General features: G+C 41.6%; 1 protein-coding gene across 4 annotated transcripts in view; it reads left to right on the plus strand.

Annotated features, from left to right (window-relative positions):
- Positions 1–11,654, plus strand: part of SLC43A1 (solute carrier family 43 member 1) — a 29,351-nt gene extending 17,697 nt beyond the window's left edge. For all 4 annotated transcript variants that reach the window (XM_025167939.2, XM_007430254.3, XM_088146270.1 and 1 more), the window contains 10 exons: positions 2,105–2,197; positions 2,655–2,788; positions 4,385–4,566; positions 6,052–6,198; positions 6,664–6,699; positions 7,473–7,611; positions 7,734–7,875; positions 8,051–8,124; positions 8,840–8,963; positions 9,542–11,654. In XM_025167939.2, coding sequence (XP_025023707.1) covers positions 2,105–2,197; positions 2,655–2,788; positions 4,385–4,566; positions 6,052–6,198; positions 6,664–6,699; positions 7,473–7,611; positions 7,734–7,875; positions 8,051–8,124; positions 8,840–8,963; positions 9,542–9,715 — 1,245 coding nt within the window. In that variant the 3' untranslated portion in view covers positions 9,716–11,654. The remainder of the gene's footprint in view (positions 1–2,104; positions 2,198–2,654; positions 2,789–4,384; positions 4,567–6,051; positions 6,199–6,663; positions 6,700–7,472; positions 7,612–7,733; positions 7,876–8,050; positions 8,125–8,839; positions 8,964–9,541) is intronic.
- The last annotated feature ends 6,184 nt before the right edge of the window (positions 11,655–17,838 follow it).

The raw sequence follows: 17,838 nt of genomic DNA on the forward strand, positions 1-17,838 counted from the left end.
TGGGCAGGGATATGGTGGCTGATCAGATTCAGATGCTGATAGATGAAACAATTTATTAGATCCATTTCAATCAGGCTTTAGGCCTTTTGATGCTGAAACTGCCTCAATGATCTTTGCCTGGAGAAGATGGGGGAGTAAAACCTTACTGAGTCTCCTGCTTCTCTCAGCAGCTTACCATCAACCAGGGAATCTTTCTGGAGAGGGTAAAAAACTTAACTGTAGACAGAACGAGCCTTGATGTGGTTCTGCTAATTTCTGGATGGCTGATTGCAGATCATGATGGAGGATTTCTGACTGACCCCATTGTGGGACTCTACAAGGCTCCATTGTATCCTCCATGCTGGTCAATGTCTACATGGAACCAGAGACTTCATTTGGTAATGGGCTGGATGATGAAGTTCAACAAATTGAAGCTCAGTTCAGAAAAACAGAGTGCTGTTAGTGATTTATATACCCAGAGTCAGTTCTGGTGATTTAGTACTCCCCTTAAAGTATCAGGTTCATAGTTTAGGGGTGTTTCTGGATCCATATTTGAATGTAGAGGCCCACAAGGCCTTTGTGGCACGTAGCTCCTTTTATCAGTTTAGTCTGGTATGCTAGCTACAGCCCTAACTGGAAAGAGGTAGCTTCAGAATGATAATCCATGCCCTAAAAATTTCTTGTTTGATTACTGTAATGGGATGTATGTGAGGCTGCCCTTGAAGATGGTTCAGCAGCTTCAATTAGTACAGAATCCTGGTAGCAAGAGTATTGAAAGGAACTGGACAATATGAATACATCACATCTGTTCTTTATGATCTCCGTGGTCATGCAGTTTATTTCCAGTTCAAGGTGCTTCCTTAGTCCTTCATAGTTTGGGACTATAGTATCTTTTTTTTTTAATAATATTTTATTGAAATTTTAAAATTACAAGGTTAAAAGTCAGAAATGAAAAAGAGAATGAAAAATACAAATTATAGGAAAAAGGAAAAGAAAATGTGAGATAAAGTAAAGGAAAAGAAAGGCATGAAAAATAGATAGCTTCCAATCTATCTCTGGTCTTGAGAATAGTAAGAGTGTCATAGGTGCTAGTTTTTAATGCATTAAATAGGAATAATTCTTTGTCAAAACATATCCCATTACATTTATAATCTAATCTTCAAATCCCCATGTAAGCTTCGCCCCGCCTGCATTTTGCAAATAGTCCATCAATGGTTTCCATTCCTTAAGGTAATAATTATTTAATTTTAATAAACAAGTCAGTTTATCATTTTCTGCCATTTCCATCAGTTTTAGCAACCATTCTTGTATTGTTGGTAGTGTCTGAGTTTTCCAAAATTGTGCATACAAAAGTCTTGCTGCGGTAATCATGTATTGAGTAATTCTGATAAGATGCTTTCCGATTTGAAAGTCCATTATCCCCAACAGGAATAGTGGGACTATAGTATCTAAAGGAATGCCTCTTCCCATACGTTCTGACCATATGGGAAGGTCATCTGCAGGGGACTTTGGAATGGTCTCCCTAGTGAGCTATTATTGGTTCAGTGCCAGGCAAATATATTTTTGTTTTCCCAGGCCTTTTAATTATAATGTTGGTGTGATTTTTAGAGTTTCTATCGCTACTTCTCTTTTTTATTATTTTGTTATATATTCTGTATATTATATAAAATGTTTTAATGTACAGTATGCTTTAAGCCATAAATTATTTTTTTAATTGATTTTTATTGTAAACTGCTTTGAGATTTTTAAATAGGAAGCAGTACATAATTTTAAAATAAACATTGCACTAGTTAGTTAATGCTACCATCCTAGGCACACTTACTTCATTGGGTCTTGGCTTCTGAGTACACAAGTGAAGCATTCCACTGTAAATTGTTAAGCAGTTATATACATTTAGTTTGAATATGTATTTTTGATGGAAAATGAGAATTTAGAAGGAGAAATGGGAATGATTTAGATGAGAGTATGAAAAAGAATGAAGGATCCAGATTTCTGGTACCTGAAGCTGATACCCAATATGTTCTGCAGGATTTTAAAATAAAGGACTCTAAAAGAGAGTAATTTGAACAGACCAGACTAGGGGGTATATTTCTATTTATTGTTGCTTCTTTTTGTATCTCTTTAGCTACCCAACATGTTTGGAAACCTGCGTTCTACATTCATGGCACTCTTGATTGGCTCTTATGCTTCTTCTGCTGTAACATTTCCTGGGGTTAAGGTATGTAGTAGGACTGGGTGATGTAGCAAGGAAAGCCCTAATCTCAAATTCCTGATCTGTAGAGTCCCTCTCCTGGTTCCCAAACGCAGTTGTGGGTTGTATGTCTGCATGGTTCTCTTTTGGCTAATGAGACAAAAGGGTTTTCTTCATTAGGCTGAGAGAGAGGCATGAGGAATCCAGATGTGTGGTCTGCCAGCAAAGAATGTTCTACCCCGGGAGGAGGAAAGGAGAGTAGAAGCAGGTCTGATTGACATATCATCAGTCATTGTTTCCCAAGGCTTAGGTGAAGAGATGGGATGTGTGTGTTCAACCATGTGCACAGAATCCACAGGAATTACTTTCTGTACAGATATTAGAGAATTCCTTAGCCTCTTCTCAGGCTACTTACCTCAGCCTTTCTCTGCGGCTTTTCTGCTATTCCATCCATTTATTTTGCTTCTTGTCCTATTGCTATTAGCTGATCTATGATGCAGGAGTTTCCTTCATCGTTATCATGCTTGTCTGGTCAGGCCTGGCTTGCCTCATCTTCCTCAACTGCATGATCAACTGGCCTCAGGAGTCCTTCCCAGCTCCAGAGGAGGCCAACTATACGTGAGTAGGAATTTCATGGCAATTTAGCTCTAACCAATCAAAGTTAGATGTGTTTTCTATGGGCAAACCATCCAATAATCAGTGCAAGAATGATGATTCTCAAGAATTCATATCGTGGCTATTCTCCCTCCCTATTGCATTCACTGCACCAACCTCTCCCCATCTGGTGTTCTTCAAATGTGTTGGATTTATTACCCCTAATTCTAGCTATTGACCATGTTCATTAGAAATTTTGGGAGATGAGGAGGACATCTGGAGATGCCAGGTTGTGGATAGTTAGAGTACATTATGCTAAGTGGAAGGTGGGCTGATTTGCAGTTTCTTGTCTGTCAGGGCCAGCATTCTCTGCTTTGGTATCTTAAGTAGTATTAAAGAGAGATGTGTCAGGTTCTGTGGAGCTTCCTTCCTTCACTGTTTCCTCCTGAATTGCTTTGACTGTCTTCTGGTGGCATGCTTTTGCTGCCATGCGTTGGCTGGATTTTGGGAAGTATTGTTCTTGCATCGTTTGCTAAAAGTTGCATCTTCCTTAAGGGGTGATTGCAGAAAGCTGGCTTGCTGCAGGTTACCTACTGTATCCTCATTGGTTAGTTGATTGGTTGGTTGATGATGACGAACAGAAAGCTTAGCATGGCTGTGGAACTTCAAGCAGTTTAAAGTGATTCTTTCTTCTCTAATATTCCCCTGGGTCAGGGGCTCAGGGGGATGAAAAAGATGGAAGACCCAAACATAGGCACTCCTCCTGAAACAGGCATAGTACATCCAATCCGAACCCTGGCAGATGCCCAAAGGTGCCAGATGTTGATGCCAGCCTTGGCTTAGCTTTTGTTTTCAGCCCCAAGGCATTTCTCTCAGAGTTTGAAGAGATGCTTGTTTTCCCTTGGAAAAGTCCACAAGTCTTGAGGCTCCAATCTCACTCATACGCCGCTTGAATTTGGCTGGGGGCCCATCAGGCTCTTTCAGTACACGTTCTGATGCACTTCAGGCTCTCTTGTCCTTTCTTCACCTCTGCTTTCTGCCAAGTAGCAGAAATGAAGGGGGGAGAACTTTTTTTTTTCAGCTGTAGTGGTAAAAGCCTAGGCTTGGCTTTATCTAATGTGAGGTGACACTGCCTCAGTCACACATCATGCTAAACCATGGTTTGCATAATCATAGCTTATTAAACAAGCAGTGTTTTGCAGGGGTTCAGACAAAACGCTAATTCATTTACCATGCTTTATAACTGCAATGACCATATGTCCTTAATTATAAAGGACAGCGCTTTATTTCAGAAAGCTGTCTTTTAGATTTATTTAATTTAATTATTTAATTATTTATTTTCTTGGTTTTGCTCTTAAATTTTCCTTTGTAAAGCAAAGCTATAAACATGAACATTTTTTTTAATCCTTATGAACCTCTTTCAGATTTGCCCCTTTTCTCAGGTTTGTCCTTTATTTTTTCCATTCCACTGTGTTTATAACCCATAAAGGCTGGGTTCACTTGAGGGGCTATCCCACAGCCAAGCAGCCCATGTTAGGGCTTGGTGCAGTGTGGTGAGTCCAGAGTCCAGCTCTGTCTCTCCTTCTCCCCCTCCTCCTTGGTCCCATGTCCCTGAAACAGGAAGAAGATCAAACTGAGCAGCCTAGCTCTGGATCACAAGGTGACAGGCGACCGGTTCTACATGCACGTGACCGCTGTGGGGCAGCGGCTGAGCCAGAGGGAACCACAGCAGGAGGGGGGCAAGGAGGCACTCTACCCATCGGTGCAGGACCTCTGCCAGGGGGCCACCAAATCTGCCCAGCGTGAGTCCTCCTGCTTGCCTCACCTTCCCCCCTGCTCAGTGAGAGGAGCTGCAGGGTGGGATACAGCAGTGGGCCTTTCCCCCAAAGCTCGCAGTTTGATTTGTCAGGTGCCTGGCTGACCAGGCTGCTCCCAGAGCTGGGGGCTTGGGGGCCAGTACTGGGCTTCCTAAGGAATGGGAACTGCCACAGCTTGTAGATTTGGCACTAAGTTGTATCCTCCCTCCCAGCTGTTCCTCCCCGGTTGCATCAGGAGCTTCTGTTAGCTGTGGCTGCCACAGCTGAGGGCAGGCCCTGGCATCTGGCGCCATCTGTTGGCAGGAAAGAGCCCTAGCACTTTTTCTTTGTTGGCTTCTTTCCTGTTTTTGGAGGAAAACAATCTCCTTTGTCTCTTCCAGGGAGTGGTGAGCGGAAACAAAAATTCACAACAGAAATAGGAATGATCTGGATTCCCAGTCCAAACTACTGTTCTTTTGACCAGACAAATAAGCCAGCAAGCAAACCAACAAAAAACAGTGTTGTGGTTGAATTAACTCTGCACTGTTCTCTTAAAGGACCCCAGTCTTTTCTCTTATAAGATTTCTAACAGTCCTGCAGCAGATATAGGTTAGATCAGTCAGGGAAATAGTGAACCTTGTAAACAAGTAAGTTATGTTTCCAATACCTTTGTGGAGCTTGAATACAACACAGGTTTACAAACAACAGAAAAGATTTGAATAAGATACAAATACTGTGAAGCAGAAATCCCCTCTACCTGCATTTGGCCTTGTTTAACGACTACAGTTGGGACCAGCAATTCCTTTGCTAAGCGACACGGTCATTAAGCAAGACATCATGTGACCGTGACTTGCAATTTTACTGCTGGCTTCTCCATTGACTCTGCTTGTCAGAAGCTGGTTGTGAAGCATGCAAATGGCAATCATGTGACCACAGGACACTGCAATGGTCGTAAATGCCTGCCAGTTGCAAAGTGCCCAAATGAGAATCACATGACTGCAAGGATGCTGCAATGGTTGTAAAAGCAGAGATGGTCATAAATCTACTGTTTCAACGCCATCATAACTTTGAACGGTCACTAAACAGGGCACTTGTTAAGCAAAGACTACCTGTACTACGCATCACTGCTCTTTCAGAACTGGCAAAGCCTCCTGAACTACTGTATAGTTTACCCAGTGGAAATCACCAATACGTTCCTATGAGATCATAATCTCTGGCCCTGAGGTGAATCTTTATCACCAACCTTGTAGAAAGAGTGCTAAGAAAGGATTGTTTAGAATTGTCTTTCTCAGCCTGATGCCAGATACTTTGACCATGGCAGCTTACTTTTTCTGGGAGACTGTAGTCATAAAGCATCTTCTGGAGAGCCCCAAGTCTTGTCTCAGAGACATAATCCAGTTCCTCCCTGATAGGTACAGTGTAAGTGGGAAGGATATTCATGTTTGTCTGAAAAACGTTCTAGTCACTGCAATGTATTCCTTCTGGATGCAGGCCCCATCCCCTTCTGCCGCAGTGTCTGTTCCCCCATCTTTTTGTGGAGCCTCATCACAATGGCTATGACCCAGCTGCGTATCATCTTCTATATGGCAGCTATGAACAAGATGTTGGAGTTCCAGGTGACGGGTGGCGTGGACCCTGGTAAGCCCAATGGGAAAGGGTGTCTGGAAGCAATGCAGGAGGAAAGGGAAACAATGGGAGGGAAGGGAAGGGGAATAACTGATGAACAAGACTGGGAGAAGCAACTCTGATCAAGCAATCCAATGAATAACAATGTGGTGTTGCTAGAGGAGTTAATCTGTTGGGAATAAGAAAGAGACATGCATTAATAATAGTAAAGTTGTATTTTGCAGGAGTCTTAGATCTCTCTTCTGCTCTTATTCTTTCAGTTATTACCACTAGAAGTTGACTGTTAGTATGTGTTGATAGCACTGAAACAGTGTGCTATGTATGCTTATTCATAGCTGCATTTTAGATGTTTTTTCTATTGTGTTGTTGGATCAGGATGTTTCTCCCTGCTTAGTGGACTTTTAGGTGAAAGTTCTATTCTGAAAAGAAATCTGGTTACTCTAATGAAGGCTTTTTCTTTCTTTTGTTTTATTCCAGTGCCAAAAGAATTGGAGGATAAAGCCGAGAAAACAGGCAGGACCCTTAATTGCCTGGGGCTAAGATAGGTCTCTCAAAGTATATTGTAATGTAATCTGATAAAGGACTTCTACATTCAGTTCTCTGTCCAAGCTTTAAGGTGAAATCTTCCATTTCCTAGGAAACAAACCCTCCAAATATTCCCCGTCTCCTTTTAAAAATTCTAGCCATTGCTCTGAGCTGCAGCACTGCCAAACATTCCCACCCCACTTGAGTTCTCTGGTTACTGGATAGATGTAAGTGGGTGATTTTTCACATTAGTGAAATCAGAGTGCTGAAAGAGCGGAACCATCATTACCATTATGAATGATAACAGGAGTTTCCACAAAATAGAGAGGCTAAAAATGGAAACAATAAATTGTGGGATCACTGTTCTGGTGTTTGGCAAATAGAGTGGGCCGTGTTGGGGACTGAGTGCATTTCTGTGGGTCAGCTGGGAAAAGTGAGGATGGTCTGAATGAGGGAGATGGAATGGGAAATGCAAGGCAAAAGGGGAAAACGGGGGATAAAATGATGGTCAGCAGGTTGATCCAAGTGTGTAAATAAGCTAGACCAGATAATTTCTGCTGTTTTGAATGTTTTTTCATTTCTGTTGTGATGTGATGTGCTTCTTTATTTTTGTCCCATCTTTTTTCCCCCAGTGAGTTTAAAATAATATGCCTTAGGGCTCCAAAGTGACCGTCTGATCTGTTCTGGTTAGGGAAGGAACATTTCTCCTGGATCTTTAGATCGTTTTCTCATTCTTTCTCCCCTTTCTTTTTGTTGGACAGTCAGTTTCTACTCCTCCATCTTTGGTGTCATGCAATTATTATGCCTTCTCACTTGTCCCTTTATTGGCTATGTGATGGACTGGCGCATAAAGGATTGTGTGGATGCGCCAGGAAATGCAAACTCTGCGGGATCTGTCAGGTGAGACTTCCATAATTTCCAAATGTCCAAACAGCATATGTAGAATGGAATTAATGCCTGAGTGTGGAGATGCTGGGGCACTTAACAGGGAGACCGGTGATGATTTTCCTTTCTCTTCCTAGCCCTCAGGTGAAAGGAGTATCACCTAAAGTCCGCTACCTTAAGATCCAGAAGCTCACCAATGCTATTCGAGCCTTTGTCACCACCAACCTACTCTTGGTTGGGTTCGGAATCACCTGCTTGGTCAACAACCTTCCACTGCAGGTAATCTCTGGTGTGTTCTTCATTCCCTCCTGATGCTCCTTGGCATATTCTCTCCCTCCGATAATGCACTTCTGTTGCCTCAATGCTGTTCTCCTTTCCTCGCCAGTCCTGAGCTGTCTTTCACTTAATGACTCCTGTTGGTTTCCAACTGCTTTCTTTGTCTTTTTCCCTACAGTATGTGACTTTCATCCTTCACACCATGGTGCGTGGCTTTTTCCATTCTGCCTGTGGAGGTCTCTATGCTGCTGTGTGAGTTATACCACTAGGTGGAATCTTTTGCACTTCAGAGCGGGTACAGAGGGAATGGCCTACTCTGGTAGGATTGTCTGCCACTCTGGTTAAAGGGGCTAGTCGTTCTAATCTGAGCAGTGCAGTCTGTCCAAGAAGAAGATGGCTCTGTGGGTTGGGTTTCTTCTTTTTTTGTGTATTTGGTTTCTTTTTCCCCAAGGTAGCAAATCTTTCCTAGTAATGGAAGAGGGTGAAGTAGAAGACAAGCATCCGTTGAAATTTCTTCTCCAATTACTGAGCTAACTACTGTTCATGGTTTTTGAACAAGAGTACCAGTTTATCTTGCTTCTTACATTTTCCATTAGCATTGTCTTAAACCTAAATACATGTTTAATCCATTGAGGTTTTTAAATCTTTAGAATATTGATAGATTGGACAGCTTTTGAACAGGGTGGGGAAGCTGTGGCCTTCTAGAGGTTGTTGAACTATCATTCCCAGCGTTCTCCGACACTAGACATATTGACTGCACTGCAGAGGGTTGCAGTTTAGCAGTATCTAGAGGACCACAAGCTCCCCAACCCTGAAAAACCGATAGATTTCCATTTCTCTAAACAAAAGAGAAACTTGTGGTTGTTAAGAAGTATATTTCTGTGTAGATATGGGAGGGAGGGAGGGTTGTCAGCAGCCTCTCTGACTTTTTGAGAGTCATTTTCCTCACATTGTGTTTGGTCACCAGGTATCCTTCCAATCACTTTGGTACATTGACCGGGCTCCAGTCATTGATCAGTGCTGTATTTGCTCTACTCCAGCAGCCACTTTTCATGGCTATGGTGGGGCCATTACACGGGGATCCCTTTTGGGTGAGTTTAAGCTGTTTGAATGAAGATGGGAGGTACTTGAAGAAGGAATGGGGTGCTTTTTTCACTTCCAGCATGAAATCTGCTTCATATTTAGATTTACTAACAAACATTCTAGTAAGCCCAGTGCCAGGCTGACATGCTTCTTCCCATACCAGCAGAATGTTTTGGTCCTCAGTTTTTTTTCCTTGGGAAGGAGGGGTGTTGGGATGTCACAGAAGCTCCACAAGGTACAGAATAACTGCACCTTGCTCTGACTAGCTTTGTCATCTGATTTTTTTCTCTAGGATGTTGATGCAGGACAGGGAGGACAAATCATGGGATGGTTCTATATGGACATGTAATTATCTGTAGCAGGGGGTCTCAAGACTCTCTAAAATAATAAATAAATGTGTGTGATCTTACCTTGAATTAAACAATATTAATGGAGAATTGGGACTTTGATGCAAGCAACGCAGTCTTCATTTCAGGGGGCTGAAACAAAAACTAGCAATTTCTTACCAATTCCTATCACTGATCATAAATGGACATAATTTATGGATATGCAGTTAGATAAGTGATCCTCCTTGCTTTATTCCTAGGTGAACCTTGCCCTTCTTATCTTCTCATTTATGGGCTTCCTGCTCCCCTGCTATCTCTTCTACTACCGCTACAAACTTATCCAGAAGCAAATGGTCAAAGATGGTGCTCATGTGAAACTCCAGGACAATACAGCTGCCAATGGCTTGCTGAACAACGAAGCCACCTCTTTATAAATCAGGAGTGGGGAAGGTGGGGAGCTGTGGATGATGGAGAACAGAATGTGGAATTGGTGTGCCTAACAGATGGAGTAAGGCACCGTGAGCAAAGGGAGGAGACAATACTGTGAGAACATTACATTTGGGAACTATGAAAATAACCGAGGTGCTTTTAATTCTCAACAAATGCCTATCTATATTTATATCTATCTATATTTTTTATATATGGAAACAAAATTCTATTTTTTTGCAGAGTATTTTAAAAAGCTCAGTGATTTTTAAATAGATGATTAGAACATCAGTCACTGAGCATCGCAGACCAAGAGACATTTGTATAAAGATCTTGGATGAAAAATTGGCAGGGTGGAGTACCTACAGCACCTTAGGTAGCACTTGCCAGTCATAATTTTCCAATGTTGTTTGGCCCTGGTGAGGAAATTGACTCTCACCACTTCCCTCCTCCCTGCATATAATTACTGCAGATAAGATCAGGGAGTGATTGTAAAATCCCGGAAGTAAGTTCAAAGGGATTATTGTTTGCTAACAATCCTGGGGAATCCCATGTGTTCTCTGTTCCCTTGGGTTTTGGCAACTAATGTTGGGGTATCAAAAAATTGGATGCAGTGTTACAACATTGCTCAGTTCTGAATGCTGCAGGTCGTGCTTCAGCCCCACTCCGGTTTTGAGCTTTATAAAACAAGCCACCTCCCCATGAACAGTTCCCCAGAGATGAATCTAATGGCCTTTTGAGTGCTGTGAATTTTTCCAGATATTGTTCTTTGACCTGTCTTGATTGCAAGTGTGACAAGGTGTGTATACTACAGAAATGTAAGAAGGCATTGATTTAACAGGACTTGCGTCAGAAGAATAGAAATGCCAATTTTTCATGACTGATTTTTAGACTGGGCCCTTCCAAAATAAACTCCAAATCTTAGAGACTGGATTTGCACTGGCAGATCCCAGCCAAACTTATTTATTTATATTGAAAATGTATGGCTATCTTTCTATTAAAAGCAGGCTTTGGTTTTGCTTAAAACAAAATAAAGCCATACAGTAATTCAACAATAAAATTAAATCAATTTCTGTGCAACTTTAAACCCAATAACTGTCTAAAAAACTAATAAGTAAAAGCAACTATGAGTGATAAAATGCAGGTAGATTAAAAAAAGAGAAATGGCAGAAACACAGTAAAAGAATTTTTTATGAGGTACATAAAGTAGCAGTGAATTAGGCTGGCTGGGCCAATTCTCCCTTGGGAATGAATTCCATATATTAGAACCCATCCTGAAAATATTCTAGGCCTGCTCAAAGATAACAGCAAGTTTCCATTCAGTGGTTGTGACTTGGAAAGAATGGAGGAAGCGCTGTTTGCTATGGTTGATGATTATTCTGTTCCAGAACAACAGAGGGGGCCAGGTTGTTCATCTCACCCTTATGATTCAGGCAACTTAAGCCTTAAAAGGTCAAAGCCATCAAGTTGAACTGGACCCTCAGCTAATGTGGCAGCCAGGACAAATCATAGTTGGCCTATTCCTGCTAAACGTCTCGCTGCCCTATTCGGATTCAGTGGAATTTTTTGAAATGGTTTCAAGGACTCCTCTCTGTATAGCATACTGCAGAAGCTAAGTGTGAAAATTGCTCGATGAGCAACATTTGGAAACATCATGGCAGTCTTGCTGAATGGCTCCCATAATGGGACTTGCCTACTCTTAAATGGCTATCCTGGTGGGCCTTGTAGTCACAAAACACCTGTTTACTAGAAGACAAGCTGGTGAGATGATCCCTTAACACCTTTAGCCCATCATTCCAACGTTGCTTAGTCTTTTTTCTGGTGAGTTAGGCGTGTTTCCAAACAAAGCAGTAGACTCTGATCACTCATCATTTTCTAAGAATGCATAGGACCTTTTTCAGAAACATTGTTGGTTTTTGGAAATAAATATGAAGCTAGAATCTGGCATTTTGTTGTACATCATTCCATTATATATAATACCAATGGGGGGAGGCTGCTGGACACCAAGAAAAATATCTCCTGGTATATTGGTAAATTGGAAAAAATATCTCCTGGTATAATACTGGTATATGGACACCATTCTACTACCGTATACTGGAACTTGTGCAAAAATAGCCAAGTCTTTAACCATTGGAAAGGGGTCCAACTGACGTAGCTGTCAAAGCTGGAAAAGAGCCTATTTCTGGATAATCTTGTAACCCAGATGTCTAAAAGTAATGTTTCCAGGGTTACTTTCAAATTGCTAATCCATAAGGGAGCCAGAACAGGTTATGCCTACCATTCCTACCTCAATTAATTCAGCAGCTATTTCCTTTAGAAGCAATTTCTATATATATTCATATATTCATTGTGTGTGTGTGTGGATGTGTATCTCTTGGTGTGTGTGTGTGTGTGTGTATTAAACACAAAATGACAATACTTCAGTTTGTCACTTATCTGATTTAGAAGCAGCCTCTGATGAATGATGCCCTCATGCCTGATGTACTGGGAAAGGAAAAACATATTACTGGCATTTAAATGAGTCCATGTTTCTACTCCTTTTAATGAGTTTTCTCAAAAATTTTGCACAAATGCAAAAGGAGAAGGTTGAGGCCTGCAGTACAACTGAGAAGGCCAGTAGTTTTCCAGGATCTCTTCCTGGTGGACCATTTTCCTACAAGGCTTCTACAAAAGCTGTTGCTCCCGACCTATGCAAGCAGCCGAAAAAGATCTTGTGGCAACCGCCCATTACAAAATGCAGCAGATCCTCATCTCTCAGTACAGGTCTGCCTTCCAGGGGCAACTGGAACAGCCTGCATCATGAACACCAGAGTGAAATGGATTTATCTTATTCATTTCATCTGGAGTAAATGGAGCTGATATATCACTGCCTGCATGATCATCTTAGCCAAGAGAATGGTAGAATGGGAATAGGCCAATGGCCAAGACATAGAGAATGAGAGAAGGCCTCTTTAAAAGCAGTATCAGAAGCACTTAATTAGGAGGTTATCTCAGAACATGGCAAAGACTTCCTTATGGGACAGGATAATAATAGTGATTTCCCAGTCTATCATTTAGTCTAAATTGAGGAATTGCCTTTCTCTGAGTAGCACACTGGCTCATCTGGCATCAGAAGATAGGATGGTTTCTACTCGTGGTGCCCTTAGAAATTTTCCAGAGGTGAAGTGTTATGTCTTCTAGGTCAGCATAAGACAAGTTTCAGAATATAGCTGATGGGGACTTCCACATCTTTTAGGACAATGCCATTATTTGCTTGACATCTTGACTTACTTTTCTCTTCCTTAGTCAGCCACCCACATTCAGAATTGTTCATTTCCTAGCATCAGTGCTGACCTTTAAAAAAAAGCCAGAGCAGGTTAAAGTTAGTCAGCTTAATGCTCACATCAGTTCAAGGGGTGTGCACATCAAACTTATTAATATCTGTGGCGATCAATACTTATATCTCTTTTTCCACCTTTACGCTTCAGGGGAAATGAAAAAAGACAATTTAGTTTGTAGCTCTGCTAAGATTTCTGCTTAATCTGAGACAGGTCAGAATGTGCAGAGATACATGATGTTACCAGTAAGTAAGCAGCCCTCCCTTGTTCACCTGCATCCAATCCCAGTTGTGTCTTAAAAAGGCATTTACACATGTCCAGTTGCACCAGAATGGAGACAGTGCCAAGTATTCATGAGACCCTGAAAATGAGGCAACCCGTGTATATTCTGGCTTGCATTTGGATATGAATCCACTTTGCTTCTACTGTAGTTCTGAACTAATAAGCCATTGGCGTTGGGTTACATGCATGAATCTCCCTGACTGAACTGGCTTGCTGGAATCTGGGGTTGAGGTGAGAGTTTTACTAGGAGGTTTGCAACTTGTATCATGCTTATATCAAGAAGAGGACAAGAACTGAGAAGGCAGCAAAAAGCTGGAGAAAGTAAAAGGTGGCCAGATGCCATGACACCGAAAGAAGTATCAAACTTTGAATGAGACAAAACACAATCAAAATGGCTACAGTACACTTCAAAAAATCTAGATGACAGCTGTATTTGGTATGAGTTGATTTCATTCATGTTGAGAAGCAGGTTACAACATGTAAGGAGCCATGGTTATAACTTGGGGATGACGTTCAATGTGTTTGTTCTTGGAATGCTAATTTGTGTAGTTATTTCCTTTCAGTGAGAATAAATCAGTTTTCAGGGCGGGGATGGAGGAAAGGCAGGTTGCCACCCAACACAGTGGCATCCTTTGATTTTATTTATTTATTTATTGGACTTATATGGCCACCTATCTCATATAATGACTCTAAGTGGCTCACAGCAATCCATAAAAACATGGTTAAAAACAAAAGAACCCTTCCCCCCGAGTGCCAGACCAAACATCCTCACAGATCAACCCCCCATCCTAGCCCAGCGCTTGGGGGAAGAGCCAGGTCTTCGCGGCCCTCCGGAAGGCTAAAAGGGTAGGGATCCCTCGGATCTCAGGTGGGAGGCTCTTCCAAAGGGCTGGGGCGGCCACTTCTCTTTGGTTGCGTGCCTGCAGTCTTACACAGTCACCTATTCAGCACCTATTCAGAAGTGCTGAATAGCTGAAGAGAGCTGATAACGTGAATCTGGCCGTCTATACCTCAGTAGGCAATAACGCTGATTATTTTTCTGGGTTTGGACCAAAACTTTTGAACTGACTTGCTAGAGAGCAGCAAGCAACAGCAGTAGTGAGAATTGCCAAGGTGTGGTGTTGTTGGAGAACATCAAACTGTACACACACACACACAACCCCCTTTTCCTTTTTAGAAAGTGCCATCATTTCTCCAGGAGGTGCATCTGTTGCTACTGTGACTGTAGCATGGCAAGGAGAAAGGATGTAGCTCAGGGGCAGAAAGAGGGCTTTGCATATATAAAATCCCCAAATCAGTCCTTGGCACATTCAGTGAAAGGTTTTCAGGTAGCATGCCTGGGAAACAGCTTTGCCTGAGACCTCGAAAAGCTGCTGCCAATCAGGCTAGACAGATCTGGGTTAGATGAATAATTGGTCTGACTCTGTATGAGACAGCTCCTTCTGCTTAGTTAATTAATATCCTACCTTTCTAATCCAAGGATTCCCCCTCAGGCAGCTCACAAAATCTGTATATCTATAGCTAACGAGGGTTCTACAGGTGTCAGAGGGAATATCTAGTAGGTACCCATGACACAATTACTGGAGTGGCAAAGTAATTTCTGCCCCCTTCCTCTTTCTTTTTATAGATATATGTATACGACAGCGTGTCTCATTTGGCAGCATCTTCCTCTCCTGTCCAGTTAAATTGTGAGCTCTTTGGTGGAGCGCATACAGAGCTCCCTCACCTTTTTTAATGGGAGGAACTCATCGCTGGACACTTCCCAAGCTCATACTGGGAGTAGGGACTGGCTATGCTGTCCTTTTGGTCTTTCAGGTTGTGGGATTAGGCAGCTGGGAGGGGCTGTTGGGGAAAACGTATTTTATTATAAGTTTGAAAATAAATGCTGGATGGTATTTGCCAGTTTTCTTTGGTGCCTTTCAGTGCTCTCTCGGTAGTTTGTTTACTAGGCTTTTAATGCATTACCCATTAGGATGTCTGCTTTTGTGGGCAACATACAACTGTTACCAATGAAACTTTAAAAAAAAACCCAGCACTGTAAACTGATTTGTTTATTTGGAGGGGAAGGGCAATCAGTTAAACATGCAGTGGTATTTATGACAGGAGAAGAAAGTTGATTTTCATCATGGAATAGAACAAGAAAGCTTGGAAGTCAAAACTGGAGTCCCACAATGCAGTAAATTATAATGTGATTTGGGCTTCGTCTGTGTGAACCCAGCCGGCATGCTTTGTCAGTCAAAAATGGCAGACAAGCCATAACCGTGCTTGTCCTAGAAGTTAAATTCCAGCTTCCACAAACTAACAATGGCAGTTATTCCAGGTTCAGATAACCTAATGTGCCTAAACTAAAGCCTCTGTATTTGGTTAAGAAGCTAAGTATTGCAGGAGGGCAGGTGTAAGATGGCACTGGGTGTGCACTAGTTAATGGTTTTCAGCGTCTTAACATGATGCTGAATACGTTTTGCTTTTGGTTGAATTCACGGAGTGTAACATTATCTGGATGACTTCATGGAAGCAGCACGCTGTCTTCACTCCAGATAGAATTCTGCCTCCACCTTCAATCCATATTTAGGGCCCTGTTGTTTGGGCTTGGGAGTAAGAAGCATCAGGCCTTATTAGTACTTGGATGGAAGATTGCCAGGGAATACCAGGGCTGTAAGGCTAGACTGGGAAATTGCAAAAACAACTTGGAAGGGGGCCACAGCAAACCACCTCCATGTTGCTGCCAAGAAATCTGTATAGAGGGGCTCATTAAGTCACCAGGATTCAAACTCATCTTGAAGCTGAAGGGCATTGTTTTGATACACAATTTTACACTCATAATGTGTGGGCATGCATGTGATAGTGCACTCTATCTTATTTACAAAGGTTTAACTTGTTTTGTAAAGAGCACAGCGTTTCTTTCCCCCACCTTATCTCTTTGTTGAATGCCTGATTGCCTTCTAAGAGAACACAGCACCCCCACCCCATTTCCTTAAAAGCAATTAGCCAGATGCCTGAAGCCATAAATTAGATCGGTACCAGGCAAAGAAGTTGCAACGAGAGAGGCCCTAAATTCCAAAGAAGTTAGGTATTTCCTTGATAACCAGAAGAAAAAAGTTAAACTTAGATTCACCTCTTTAGGCCCACCTTTACTTTTCCCTGGGTCATCCCAAAATTCCCTTGTATGGATATGAGGGGATGTACTATCTGAAATATCTGAATATGCCTATAAAATCTTTGTTGCTTGCTTTGCAAGGTGTGGTTCTGGGCAACACTCCTTGAGCCATCCAGAAGGTTTCCTTGGCCAATAAAACCTCTGTTAATTAAAAGCCTCCTTCTTATTTCTCTTCTAAAAGTCTTCTTATTTGGCTTTGTTGAAACTTGGGAAATAAAAGGTGCCATACAAAACAGATCTTATTTTTATGAACCAATGTTTATGCTAACGTGCAGTTGGTTTTCCTAAGTGGTTTTCTTAGTGTTACAAACCTTTATAGCAGTGTTTCTCAACCTTGACAACTTGTAGATGTGGGACTTCAACTCCCAGAATTCCCCAGCCAGTATGGCTGGCTGGGGAATTCTGGGAGTTGAAGTCCACACAACTTGCTGCTTTATGGTGTACTTTCACTTAATGAAATGGGGGGGAAATGGACACCTCAAAAATTTTGTTTTAAGGTTCTTGAAATGGACTTTAAAACAAACAAGATTGCCATCTATGAATAATTAAAAACTTGGTTTCATCAGGAACATTGGATTATATTTTAGAAATAGTATTTTCTCCCACACATATAAAGAATCTATGCTTGGAAAATGTCAAGCAGCTTTCCTTTGTTTTCCATTATTCATAATATACGAGTCAGAAACAGCTCAATTAAACTGAAAGGCAAATATCAGGGAAAAAAATCCTTTCAACTAAAGATACAGTTAATGTACGGAATTCATGGGCATAGAACTGGAACAAAACAAGAGTAGAAATTACGTGGTCATTAGGCCAGAAAGCTTTGTCTAGATTTATAGCAATAAATATTCAATATTCATTCGTTTATGTTCATGTTCTTTTTAAAATGTACATGCCCTTCTTCCAGTGATTTCCACATTTCCCAGGGATCATATTACAAAATACACATCGGTTCATTGAAGAGATCCCATTCTTAGGAATAAGGTAGGAATAAAGTAGGAAAATCCCATTCTTAGGAATGTGTCTGTGAAAATTATAGCTTGTTCAGAGTGCCCCAAAGAATGAAAGTCTCCTTTGTTTTGGACTGTGCACCCTCTAGAAGGTAAAAGAAATCCCCTTACTGGATGAATTCACATATTGCACAAAGTCATGATTTGCTTAACCCAATGTTAATCCAACTGTTGTACATCCAGCTGTATGTTTATGCTGATGTGACAACTCAAGGGTACATGATGCCCCAGGCCACCTTGAGTGATGGTATCATCTCCTGCCAATGCAAAGATTTGCATTTTTAGAATGATTCAGAAGGAGGGGGAGTTGGTGCTCCTAAGCTATGGCACCCTAGGCCAGTGGCTACTCACCCCTTAGTCTAAAG

Source organism: Python bivittatus, unplaced genomic scaffold (assembly GCF_059951505.1).
Source record: "Python bivittatus isolate LINGU-HERP-01145 unplaced genomic scaffold, Pbiv_v1 ctg000480_np1212, whole genome shotgun sequence".
Taxonomy (NCBI): Eukaryota; Metazoa; Chordata; class Lepidosauria; order Squamata; family Pythonidae; genus Python; species Python bivittatus.